The 13,392-nt window shown below is 46.9% G+C and overlaps 1 protein-coding gene across 4 annotated transcripts in view; it reads right to left on the bottom strand.

The window, feature by feature from the left end:
- SLC4A11 (solute carrier family 4 member 11) overlaps positions 1–13,392 on the bottom strand; it is a 217,339-nt gene that overhangs the window by 11,246 nt on the left and 192,701 nt on the right. For 2 of the 4 annotated variants that reach the window (XM_019552988.1, XM_019552991.1), the window contains exons 17-19: positions 12,651–12,836; positions 5,655–5,850; positions 1,115–1,284 (exon numbers count right to left, since the gene is read on the bottom strand). In XM_019552988.1, coding sequence (XP_019408533.1) covers positions 1,115–1,284; positions 5,655–5,850; positions 12,651–12,836 — 552 coding nt within the window. Of the gene's footprint in view, positions 1–1,114; positions 1,285–5,654; positions 5,851–12,650; positions 12,837–13,392 lie in introns of those variants that run through there. The other 2 variants (XM_019552989.1, XM_019552992.1) reach the window with 2 other exon arrangements.

The following is a 13,392-nucleotide window of genomic DNA, read 5'->3' as shown; positions in this document are numbered from 1 at the left end:
TTTTTTTTTTTTTTTTTTTTTTTTTTTTTTTTAAATAAAAGGCCGCCTCTTGGAGTCTTATCCGGATCTTACCGGAGATCACAGAAATCCTGAGAGCTGTATCAATAGGACAGGATTGGGCCCTAATTTTTTCCATCTGCACGATACGCAATCCTCAAAAGGCATTTCCAAATGTTTTTAGCAACCAATCTTATGCCTTCAAGTCAGGTGGGAAGCTGATGCTGCATTATCATGAAGGCACATTTCATTTGGGTTTCCAAGTACCACCAGATTGGCCAAAGGCCATCAGGCCATGCAGAGAACTGATTTCTCCGTAACCTAATACAGTTTGATGTTGGGTTTCGTTGGGTCACTCCCTTCATTTCCTGTCCACGAAAGGGAGGAATAGGCAATACATGCAAGGCACTGGCCAATGGTTTGAGTTAAACGCTGGACACTCACCAATGCCCTCCCCGAGGGTCACATTTTCCAAGTTTGGCAGGACTGGGAGAGGAAGTCTTTTCAAAACCAAGGTGTCACCACTTTAACGAAGTGTGGGCACAAGTCATGGTCACCCCAACTATAGGGAACAGTGCCCAGGAGATTGCTAGGACAACTGTCCAGTGCTTGTAGCGGTAAGGCACCATGTAAGCAAAACTCATTTTTTTCTCAGCGTAACGAGGAGATATTCTTGCCAACCGTTTGTTATAGCTCCGCTTACGGTGACAAGTTTCAGGTCGCTTTAGATTGCTTTGTTTCAATCGATGCATTTATGGACTCACAGTTTCCAAGAGCCACTTTGCTGCGAGCAAGGCACCGCCGTGCTCCACGTCAAGAGGTGGAAGCATCTCGTGCAAGGTCGGTACCTGTCACGCATTTCCCACGTGTTGGGTCGGCCTACGTACATCAGCAGGGCTCCATGCCCTGTATTGCCTACTTCCCCCATCAATTGTGTAGGGGGAAAAAAAAAAAAGATGCAGAGCAGAAGCCTCACCCTAGGACACAACCCAACACCTAGAACGGAGTCAAGGATGACGAGCAAGTCTCAGAAGAGTAAGGGGCTGCCCAGCCACAAGTTGAAAGCAGCCCAGGGAGGCCACTCAGTGAAATATTGCCCGCTTAGAGAGCATCTTACCTGATTGGGATCATTCCTATCATAATGAGGGGGAAAATCATTTTCATGTAGGGTAAAGGCGACATCCCAAATCCACAGAGGATGAAGAGCTGGAGGACCTGCAAGCCTGTGAAATAGTGGATTTTCCGCTGAGGGACTCGGCGAATGTAATGGGTCGGAGGATAGGCAGTCTGGAGAAAAAGAAAAAAACCACACACGCAAAGTGAGGTGTCAGCAACAAGTCTGTTCATTCTGGGCTCAAGGGCATGGCATGTGCTGGAGAGAAAATCATTTTTTTTTTATTTTTATTTTTAAGAAACCATTAACACGCACAACTGCAATGACTCATTTCACACACCAGCAAGGGCTAAGCTGCAGCTACACAGCAAACCATGGCAAAGTCCCAATGAAAAATAAAAAAGCCAAATATGAGCTTTAAAAAAAAAAAAAAAGCGGGGGAGGGCATAATTCAGGGCTTTGGGGGTTAAAGCTAATGCCTCTGGCAACACTGCTGAAAAAACAGAAGGTTCGGCAGAAAAAAAAAATGGGGAAAACACACAGCTCGGATTGCCTCGGGGAACATCTGGAGTACAAGAAGTTATACTGATAATAAATACAGTAAAGAGTTTTCCTCGAGTATGATGACCAGCCACTGCAGTAACAGCAAATACTCGGGGGTGGGGGAGGGTGCGTCTCACGCAGTGATGTTCGGCAGATGTGTTTGGGTGTTGCTCCGGCTATGCAGTTTGTTTTCTATGTTGGATGGGCTCCTTGCCATTTTCAAATGGATTCAGAGGGCTGGAAGGGATCTCGTGTCCTCTAGCTCAACCCCGTCATGAATGCAGGACGGCTATGCCCAGAGCTTCCCACCTTCTCCCCTAAGACTGATATAAGCATGGTGATCCGCACATGGGGAAACCACTGGACTGACTCTAGACCCCAATCGAGGCTCGAGTCGCCTGCTAGCGTAGTCGCAGGGCTGAACAGGTCTCGGAGCGTTGGAATCGCTGTTCCCATCTGAAAATACTCAGGATTTCCTAAGCATGGTGCAAGCCGCACCAAAACCATGCTCTACAAACATAGCGGGCGGCCAGCTTTTATTTACCCAATCAAAAAAGAAAAGCAATATATTTAAATGACATCCAGGTAACCATAGGTTTTGATAAGAGACATCAAATACGATTAGGGTGGTCTTCCCCTCGAGGCCCAATTTCTGGGCTTCTGGAAGGCTATAGGTGTATTGCCAGGGACCCCAAGATTTGACCCTGGTTATCATGTCAAGGGAAGACAAGGAACAAGAAACAGTTAGCGACCAGCTCGGCTCATCGGTTGAACTGGTTAGAAACGTGGGATGTCAAAATTCATTCTCGATCCACATCAAAACCAATGTTTCTTGGAACAGTGCAACAAAAGCCATTTACTCTGCTGGCATTTCATTAATCTATGTAAAAATACATAAAAACATTTTGATCTAACAAGGCAACGTGAAAACGGTTTTGATACTGGAGTGGGAATGTAGAAGCAAACCCGCTTAAACATTCCAGTGAAATTGGTGCGGTCTTAATTACTTGTAATGGTTTCCATTTCAATAAAGCTCCATTTTTCCAAAGGAAAGCTGCTCCAAGAATTTCAAATCAGCTCTCCTTGGGAGCAACTTGGAACAGCACTGGACCATGGAAGTCAGCTACCTACTTATTACCTGCGAAGCATAGCTGGTTTCTGAAAGCGCTCCACAAAAAAGGTGAATTGAAGAATTTTGACACATCAAGATGTCAAGTTGAGGAAGGAGGTGCAGGTTTTTGCTTGCAAAGAGAGATGACTGCACTGTCACCTGAATCAGGGCAGGAATCTCTCATCTACTGCTAAGGAATGTAATACCAAAATCAAGACTTAAGGTACATCTGGACTGCAGCTCACATAGGAAGACTCAAGCTAACTTTAAATCGGTCAGCTCAAGTCCCACTAGAAGTGCAGCAACGCGAGCCTACACTGAGCTCTTCATTAACTGCATGAGCATTTAATCAGCTTCCCAGTCAGATTATGCAGCCCCAGCGCAAACTGATGCTGTAAAAAGGTATCTGCTCCCAAACTCCCTAGTTTAAAGCTGGTCCTGATAAGTCTGCATGACCCATAGTATAGACAAAGCCTTAACAAGCAACTGAAACAGCGACTTATTTTTGACCTGCTCGCTTAAAACCTGCATTTAATTTGTTTCACATATACACATCCAGCATATTTATATTCACAATTTAATCATTAAAAACTTTTGTTTAAACAATGTTCTGCTCTGCCATTAGTTTCATTTACTCTTCAAGTTCACTGACCTGCATCTGGTATTATTGCTATGATGCCATACATTCCTGCATAAAACACATCCCCAAATAAAACATACACCCTACTTCTGGAAGGTAGGACATAGGGTGGGAAAAAAAAAAATTTTTTTTTTTTTTTTTTAAATGCTCATGGCTGAATTTGAGACAGTAAATTCTCCTGGGAACAGAGGATCCAGAACATATGGCACCAGGAAGTTTTTAAGACCGTGTGGACAAGGCAGCTAATCTCCTGGGATGCCACAGCTCCTGGACACTGTTTCCAGGAGGACTTCTTCCATATTGCAGAAGGTGATGGCCCAGACCCGTGCAAGGACAGTAGCAGGCCTGTTAGTTCTTTATACAACTTGCTGATAATAAAGTGCTGTTTCTGTATCACAAGCCTCATCAAAATACTACCAGCAGCTCCCTTGCTACTTCAGGCACAAGCTGCAGGGCTCACCCAATAGCTACAGCTATGAGGGTTAACCCAAATCCGCCATCGCGGCAGCTGTATAGTTTGCACTGTTTCTCAATAAAGAGAACAGCTTCCCCGTTTAACACGAACACCCTAATTTGGGTGGAGGCTGATTTTTTGGGACACATTGTGGTCAAAGAGCCTGAAGTTAAATCGATGCCATCTTTGCAGATTGGTCTAAGCTGCGTAGATTGAACTGATATGCAAGTGCTTTACAGACATTCAGTTTTGATTCCAGAAATGCAGCCACACCTCTGCAGTGGCCCAGGCCAGAAGCCGGGGGGCACTAGACCACATCTCACTGCTGGGTTGGAGCAGACCACTTGGGCCCAGGATAGTTTGCCCACCTGGAGCGGGGTGGCTTGCAGGGGTGGTGCAAAGCATCCTGGGATACTGGTCTGACCACTGTTTTTTAGCCAGCACTTATTTACTATTATTTATTTTTTCCATTCCTGTGGATCTGTTTTTGTTAAGATCCCTTTGGGCAGGGACTTTTCTTACCTCTGGGGATGCCACAGGGCTCAAAAAACCCATGAAAAAAAGAAAAGTGGCAGATGTGGCAGCACCATGTGCCACCCAAAGCCAGAGCCTGGCCAGCGAGAGCTACATTCAGCTCCTGGCCAGGCTCCACGTGGCATGATCACCACTGCTGCAGCCCCAGGAGTCCCCCAGGATCCCAGGTAAGGCTGCTCGGGTCAGACTAGTGCTAGCCCCAGCCTCCCCTACCTCACCTGGAGTAACTTGGCACACAGAGCATATGTGGCATGAGAGTTCCCCAGGGCAAGCTGTGTCGCCACTAGTTGTCCCTGGGGAGTGAAACATCCATGCGTGTCTGGATGCAGCCTATCTGTCTCATTAGCACCTACCATATTTTTGGAGAGAAACAGATGCGTCTGTGGCGAAAGGGGCAAGAACTGTAAAGACGAGGTTAGGTTTCTCAAGCCATTCAGAGTACAAAAAAAAAAATTTATGGGGAACCCATTTCTGGCCTCATGGACTTCCAACATCAAGGGAAGCCTGCTCAACTGAATGCGTATCATGGTAGTCGTTATCCATTTTGCATTTGTGCCCAAAGTCCTCAGCCTGTCCTGAAGGCTTACAAGCACTTAATATTACACGGCAGAGATGTGTTTTTAAACTGGGTCATTTTGTCCAGTTTTTTGTTGGTTTTTTTTTTTTTTTTTTAAGGATGTCAAGTTGCTAGGCCAAACACTGCTTTTTAATTTCTTTACCAGGAGTGGCATGTTCATGTTGGAGAATCAGACTTGACTGACTGTCAAACACACTGCAGCCCAAAGGCTTAAAGTGCATAAGGCTTTAGGGGCATAATGCTTTGGGCATATAAGCCTATTAATTTATCCCCAGAGGTTCAGAGCAAGGCAGAGGGAATCAAACACGAAACCTGTATTGCAATAAGGGATTCAAGCTAGGAAAGGCTTCTTGCCTCGTTTGCCCACGATCAACAATATTAAAAGAAAAACTATGAGAAATACAAAAAAAGGGCAGGGCAGACAAGAGAAGTTCCTTGAAAGCAAGCAGCATATAGGGAAGCCTGTCAGACTTAGCAGAGGGAGAGTGGGAATCCCATGGAGGCATACCATCCTGCAAATATTGCTGTGGCTGCACATACTAGGCAGCGTCCATGGTGCGCACATGAGAAGGTGTCTAAAACCTGCAATCAAGGGCTATGTAATGGCAAGGTTTCGAAACAGGAGGAGCTGTGTTGGGGAAGAGCTTCATACCCAAGCTGCAGCTCACCGAAGCAAACACGTACCTGCTCTTTCAGCAAGAGGGCCACTCGCTCGAAGAGCTGATTCCCGTCAATGGAGGTCAGGGCGATGTACAGGAAGAGGCCGTAGAGGACCGGCTTCGGGATCCACTGCAGAGGGAAAGGCAGCAGCAAGAGCGAAAGCCCCACCAAGAAGTTGGCCACAAGGCTGGTCAGTCGGGTTTCCTTCACGCTCACAATGCTGGAGGTGGCAGCGCCGCGAGAGCAAGAGACAGAAAGGGAACGACTTAGCATGCGTGCTTGTTGCTGAGACTCAAAAGCTTGCAAAGAACAATTTTTCCAACAATTTAGCTGGTCAAAAAAAACATTTCACATTTACCCAAAGAACTGTGTCTGCCTATTGTTGTGACTTACTCACGTGGGGAGTCTCCCAGGACATGTGAGACTCGAGGATTACACATCCCGCTTGCGCTGAGTTGAGTTATCTCCAGCCAAAAGGCAAATGCTTTAGAAGATGCAATCCTCTTGGACTTGGTCCAAGCATTTAGCCCGCAACTCAAAACAACACAGCCGCTGGACGAGAGCCAGGGCCCAGCACCAGTGGGCTGATGTTGTTTTCCCCTCTGCGCTCGGTTTCTCCCGAGCTCCACAGGTCCTACCTGAGCTTTAACTACATTAGGCCTCTACCAGGAGTGAAGCAAAAGTGCTGTAAACAGCTGTCTTTGCGCAAGGTAATCTGTCCTGGCGTTACCCGACTCCAGGCTGAACTGCTGTATATGCACAGCATTTTTTTTTTTTTAATCCAAGAGGGATCAGTTCTCTGGCTGCTACATCAACTAGTAAGTGAACCACATGGAAAAAAAACAAAACAACAAACCCTAAAAAACCTCACTTGTGACTAAGTAGTCAGGTGTTTTTGATAAACACGAGGATCCCCTTTGTCAGGGAAAACGTTCAGAATATTGCGTAGGGAATTGCCAACCTAAATTCTGCTGTGGACTTGCAGCGGCCTCTTGGCAAATTGCTTGTTGCTATGCTAAAAATGCAGTCAGTGCAAAAGTTCCAGATGTTGGCAGATGACACAGGCTGACTTTTCACTGAAAAGAAAAATAAATGACAGAAGCAGCACCCGGCCGCTTAGAAACACGCTGGCTGATATACTGCCTTCACGACTGAAACGGCGTAACCCCTCCTTGTTACAAGCTGGAAAAGAAGATAAGGCAAAGAAATGCTGCTGCCCTGAACGTGAACGTTTCCACCCGTGGGTTCCCTGCACCTACCAAAAATAGCAAAAAGGAAATTCTCATTTCCTAGGACTATTAAAAAAAAAAAGTGAAGGGTTTATTTATTTGGTTTCCTTATGAGAAAACATCCACCAATTCAGCAGGTTACAACTGGGCAAGTCCTGCTTATTTCAGCATGGAGGCAACTGGACTGAAGACTGTTTAGTACCTTCTTGTGGTCAACAAAGCAGAAACCTTGTACTCCAGATGACCTCTACCCGTTACTGCTAAAGTGTTTTAGCACACTGTGCAACACAGGGCTGGAAAACCAATAGGACACATTTTTCTGGTTAATGCATATGCATTTCTGGGGCTTCACAATTCCTTTGGTCCTAGAAGAGATTTCCTGCCCCGCAGGGTGAATTCTTTCAGTGATAAATTCTTGCCAAAAAAAAAAAAAATTGGGACAACTTGCATGCCATAGGCCAAGATGAACTATAAGCCCCCGACTCACTTCCCTATATTATATGCAGGAATGCAGCGTTTAGGTTGTGGGGAGATGAGGATTTGAACTCAGAAAATTGAAGATCGTTCAAATGAAGCAGCCTTCCACCTGCTTTCTATTTGGATGGCTGAGCCCTTGACCGGAAGGAGTGACTGGGTTAAGTTTTGCATCCAACTGGGGGGTGGAAAAAAGTGTGGTACGCGTGCACCTTGGTCGCAGCAGAATTGAGACTGGCAGTTACTAAATCTAAAGGCGAAAGGCTAAGGGTCAAAGGCGAGGAGGCACAAACAGTTCAACCCCATGGGCGAACAAGGGAACAGACCCGTCACAATATTCAGGATTAAGACTTAAAATGAGAGATGACTAGAGGGAACATTAAAGGAATTGCCCTGCAAGAGCCCCAGGTGCATCCAAATAGCGGAAACTGGAGCCTTATTACTACCTATTCCTCCAAATAGTGGAAACTCAAGTCTTATACCCCACTGTCCAGACTCTTGCAAACATATAATCACTGCCCAGAGCATCCTTGAACCCCAAGGGAGAGCAGAGAGGTTTTCCCCATTGTACCCAAAATCTGTAAGCATCTTTGGAGGACTCAGACAGCAGCAAGGGAAGCAGAATGAGCTATCCTCCGATCTACACCCCGGCCTGGCTTGCCGCAGACTAGCAGCCTTCAGACAAACTAGAAGCCTCTGCGTCTCTTTGCTAGAATTGGATGGTTTTCAACCCAAATGATGGTGGCCATTCAGGAGCGATTTGGACCAGGAACACATGCCTGTTGCTCATGAGGCCAGGCAACAGAAAAAGGCAGAGAAGAAATACATTTTTTGGCTTGCCTGGTCCAGGAAACAGCGAGCGTCTAGGAAGCACTCCCTCGCCCCTCTGCATTGTTGAACAGAATACAATGGGAGATTAATATTGCTTCATGGAAACGGGTCAAGCTCTGGGCAACCTCCTGGCTTGCAAACTGATCTGAATATTATCTCTTCACTTGAGAATTCAGAAAATGTGCCGGGTTCTTTGCAAGCCAAATGAAACAAATCAACAGAAAGGCTGGCTGCCCGTGCTGGACGTGGAACAACCAGAGGGGTGGTTCATAGGCAAGCGGGGGAAAAAGGGCGACGGGAAAGGCTGTTCGGGGCTGCAGGGACCGTAAAGCTTCTGTTCATCTTCTGCTGGATTTCATTCCCCATCTCCCTTTTTCTGTGGCAGCAAGGAGGTTTTAAGGGCTTTGAAGATGGAAGGAAGATGGCTTGGCAAATAAAGGCTTGGAAGGATTATGCATGAATAACACAACCCATGAGAAAGATGAAAGAGGGCTCGAGGTCGGCATCCTCGGAGACGAGTGGAGCAATGCAAATGAGGCCAAGCAGAAGTAGGGGCTGGAAGATTTAGGAAAGGAAAAGCCAAGAGATTTCGTTCTTCCCACCAAAGCAATTAGAAAGTCCAATGTAGCAAAGAAATGCTGGTCTCCTTTGCTGATGGATTTAGGAACAGCAGCACCGAGGCTTGTGCTGATCTCATTAGTGGTCCAGGCATGATAAACTGTCCTGATGCAAAGAGGGCTGCGGACACGGCTCTTCGCTCCAGGACACTTGTGGAAAAAGCCTATTAGTTATAAAGGTGCCCGGTATTTGTCCTCGAACGAACGAACGCACACACTCGCAATTGCTCTCAACTTTGTCAGATTTGAATAAAAAAAAAGTTCCCATTCTGGGTTTCTGCTCCTGACTGAACTTTTTTGGCATGCTTAAATGAAATGGTTCAAACTGTTTCTAAGAACAAGGTAAAAGGGGGAAAATGCACTATTTTGGCCATGCTGAAAGAAACTTCCAAGAGCCATTCCCTTAAGCAGCTCAAGACTCGGTGTTTGGGAGCGAGTTCTTGAAAAAAAAGAGATGGCAGGAACACCATTTTCCTTGCTAGCTGCTTTGGAGTGGGTGGGGGGAGGGGGCAGAGGGGAACCACTCAGTTTGGCCATATTAGTAATTCCCAGGAAAATAAAAATACCACTGAAGTTCATACATGCTTAAAAGAGATCTCTTGGGAGTTTGGCAGGCAAGGGAGCTCCTGGAATTAGAGATGACCCGCTCCGGGCTTCACGGAGCAGACCCACTGCCCTGAATTAGTTTGTCTGCAACGCCCCGGCTCCGAGTTTTTGCCTGTCTAAGACTGATGGCAGATTATTCTGCACCAAAATAAAAATTAAGCTTCCTTCCTGGGACTCTTCCTTTCTCTGCCCTTCCCCGCTTAGTTCTTTTCTGAGAGCAGAGAGGGGAGCTTTGGGACGCAGGATTAAAAAAACAAAAAAAAACACCCCAAACTTTTTTTGATTTTTCAATTCAGATTCACGTTTCCCATCGGTGAGGCTGGAAGACGAGAGAAGATGACAGAGATGCTCTGCAGAACAGTAAAATAGAAACAAGAGGTTTAAGATCCCTATGGGAGTTCACACAGGCAGAAAACACTCCAATTTTAGCTCAGAATCCAGTTTAAAAGTAGCCATTTATGTACCTGATCCCCTTTGAACAGAGTGAACTCAAAAGCCCGAAAGGCAAATGCACCGGGTAAGCTTATGAACATCAGCCCTTGCTGGTCCCAGTCCTGCCGGAGGGTTGAGAGATGGCTACAGGAGAGATGCCTGTCAACAGAGAAGCCAGCGAGACGGCTTTAATAAGGGCCAGAGGATCACCAGAGGGGGAGAGGAAGGACAGGAAGGAGAAGATGGCGCTAATGCTGACTGATGCAGCACTCGGGTCGGTGATTCAGTTAGCAAAAAGGCTGCACTTGCCTGGCGAGGGACTCGAGAAAGGTCAGAGACAAAAGCTAAAACAACACGAGGCTGGACAACAACAGAGAGAGAGAGATGGGAACTATTAGTGCAGCACCTGAAATCAGGTAGGGGTAGCAGCACAGCAGAATAGCAATCCTTCCTGAAATACAGATACTGAGAGGGTATCTATACGCAGGGAAGTGCCCTCTATATTCAGAGGGCACTCTGTTCAGGGAACAGGCAGAAATACGACCACAAAAAGGCAACGGCAAGCAACAGTCAATGATGCCGTGGCCTGAAAAAGTTGCATGGGTGAAAAGAGAATTGGCGTGACTTAAAAAAAAAAATCACTTGAGAAAGGATTAAGAGAGACTTGACTCAAGCAGTTTAGGGTGTCTGTTATAGACCTGCAGAGTTGGGTGCAAATAGGGATAGATGTCTATGATAATACAGAGCAGCACTACTAGGAACCCTATCAACACAGGGGACTAAAAAGATGCAAGAAAAAAAAAAAGCCCCGATATATCCACAGGTGACAGCAGCTACCTTCACTAGACATCGGCTGAACCAACAGCAGCTGAAGCTGTCTGGGTTTGACTTTGGAAGGCTGCAACGATACAGCAGAAGAGCTGGTCGCAGAAAATACGCTGGGTACTTATTGAGCCGATTCAGCGCCAACCAAAAAGGAGGATAACCAAACAGGCCGCTTGCTATCATTCAGCGGCTCCCCACCCCGCCACGACCTGCAGCTGGGAGCAAAGCACGCTGCCCTGGGGCGAAGGAGCTCCCAGCACGCGGCGCGGCGCGGCTCGTCTTGCGTGTGTGGCGCCGCCGGCACTGTCCCCACGGCCCTCGTGTTGGTTGTGACCCGGGGTTGGGAACCACTGCTTGTTAAATGCAAAAAAGAGTTGAGAAATTCAAGGACCTAGCAAAGACAACGAGGCTGAAGAGCTCAGGAACCTGAATGTGGAGGAGTTACGGGGTCTCCAGGCCAGACCGTAAGGAAAAAGGAAAAATCTTGGAAGAAAGAGCTCCAGCTCCAACTGTGCGAATAACCACCTCAAAAGGGTTATTTGTAGAAGAAATGGAGAGCCTATAGGACAGAGAGAAAAAACAAGAGAAAGCTATCTTGGGTGAATCAAGAAATAGCAACAGTCATGGCGAGGTAAAACCGGCAAAAGGTAGCAAAACGTTCAACCATATAAACAGAGAGACAACAAGCAAAGACAATGCTGAGACACTATGGAGGGAGGGCAGGGTAAAGATTGAAAAGATAACCTAGATGTAGTCCCGAGACTCAAGTACCTTGCCACTGCATTCAACCTCATTTGTTCCCATGAGAAAGAGTGAGGCAAAGGCAGAATGAAAAAAAGGGAAGAGAAGATGCAGACGTGCAAATTGGCACATCTGAGATGGAAACGAATTAAGAGTTGAAGGTACCCAATAACCATCTTAGATGGGCTTGGGCTTGGTATAAGCATACTGGAGGCAAGGTAGGCTAATTTAAGCTAAAGGACAACTTTTGCACAAGAATACACCACTATAAACCATCCGTGATTAATTTGAGGCTGGAAATTAGACGGCGGCTCCTAAGCAGAGCGGTGAGGCCCTGGAGCGGCTTTACGGTAGGGATGGGGCGAGCGAGGGGAAATGGAGACAAATCACCACTGCCGTTAAGGCAGCACTTGATCGGTTCATGACATGACTTGGTGTCTTTCTGCCCCGGGCAGCTGGTCGGACTCGATGATCTGATAGGTGCCTTCCGACCCTAAAATCTATGAAATGTGTGAAAAGGAAGAGACCGGCGTCTACAAGCCAGAAGTCCCCTGTAGCAAGGCAGCCCTCTCACCTTCCCGAAGCCCCACGGAAAATGCTAGAGCAGGCCTTGAAATCAGTCCCCATCGAGTTTTCTGCCCTTTGTGCTAACCACCTTCTCACGGGTTTCAGGTAAGTATTGGCAACGGATATTTGCTGATGAGATAATCTGGCAGCGTACATCCATATCACTGCTTCACTTCTCAACAGGGCACAAGGGGAGAGCGCTCAGCCTGAGCTAAAGCAAGCCGTTAATCTGGACTAGGCCAACTAGGCACTGGCATATCTGGAGAGATTTCAGCCACAAGAAGTTTCTTTTTTATGGCTTCTTAGCTTAACTCAAACCTACAGACGTCAGCCGAACTGAGAGAGGTCTGCAAGAGAGTAGCTCGGCGCTCGAGGTGTCAAGGGAAGTGCTCAGGAATCACAGGTGTCAAAGATGCCGGGTAGGAGACGTCACGATGGACCATCTCCATCGATGCATGACATCAGTGCCATCTTTTTTCATCCCAGTTGCATCTGTGTTGAGGTCAGGAGGCTGTTCCCAGCTCCCGAAGCATGGCTGGTTTCAATTTGGGGCGATAAAAGCAAATTTTTCCTGTCGATCGTTTAGAAGATCGAAGGAAGCCACTGGGAAAAAGCCCTCTGCATTTCTTAGCTCAACAGGCTTCTTTAACCCGACCTCAGATCTGCGGCTTGGCGGCTGTGGCTGCCCTGCTACTTACGTCTCGTAGATGTGTCCGTTTTCCACCCTCTCTTCCACGTAGGCCAGCGCTCGGACATGCATCGGGGAGTGAGGGAACGCCGCGTGGATCCACGGCAGCCCGAAGACGGACAGCCCCGTGTTGATCAGAGCTACAAGGAGGAGGTCCCAGTGATAAGCTGTTCCTTTCACTAACCTGAAATAAACTCTTGTTAATAAAGTGGTTTTTTAAGTGCACTTCAGGTAGTAATGAGGCTGCACTTGCTACAGCTGAGCAAGAATTGCACGGACACGGCGGATCTCCACACACGCGGCGTTGAACATGCCGGCCGGTTTACAGACTGCAACGTGGGAAAACTAGATTTCACAGCAGTCTTTGACGACATCACCCCAAATAAAACAGGGCCCGTTACAAAAAAAAAGTCTGGTCATTAACTTCATCAGGAGTTTACCGTAATATTAATGGCAATGCCTTGCAAGCCACCAAAAATAACTGCCAGAAGGATTTATTTTTTAAGGTTTTTTTTTTTTTTAGTGCTGGTACTTGCACTCAGCTGTAGCAAGGGCTGCTGGGGCATTTTCATTTTCCTTCCCACCTCCCCCCTTGAGTTGCTCAAACTTTCACCCATCAAGCTGAAGTTTTCCAGCCTTGCTTTTTCACTACACTGTGCGTATGGGAATAGTGAACTAGCTGCGCAGTGAAATCCTTGCTGAAGGTCTGTAGAGAAAATAGGCCTCTGTAGCGCTTGGCTTTCAGCCCTACT

Source organism: Crocodylus porosus, unplaced genomic scaffold, assembly GCF_001723895.1.
Source record: "Crocodylus porosus isolate Cpor-Errol unplaced genomic scaffold, CroPor_comp1, whole genome shotgun sequence".
Classification (NCBI taxonomy): domain Eukaryota; kingdom Metazoa; phylum Chordata; order Crocodylia; family Crocodylidae; genus Crocodylus; species Crocodylus porosus.
This window is presented reverse-complemented; position numbering and strand designations above follow the sequence as displayed.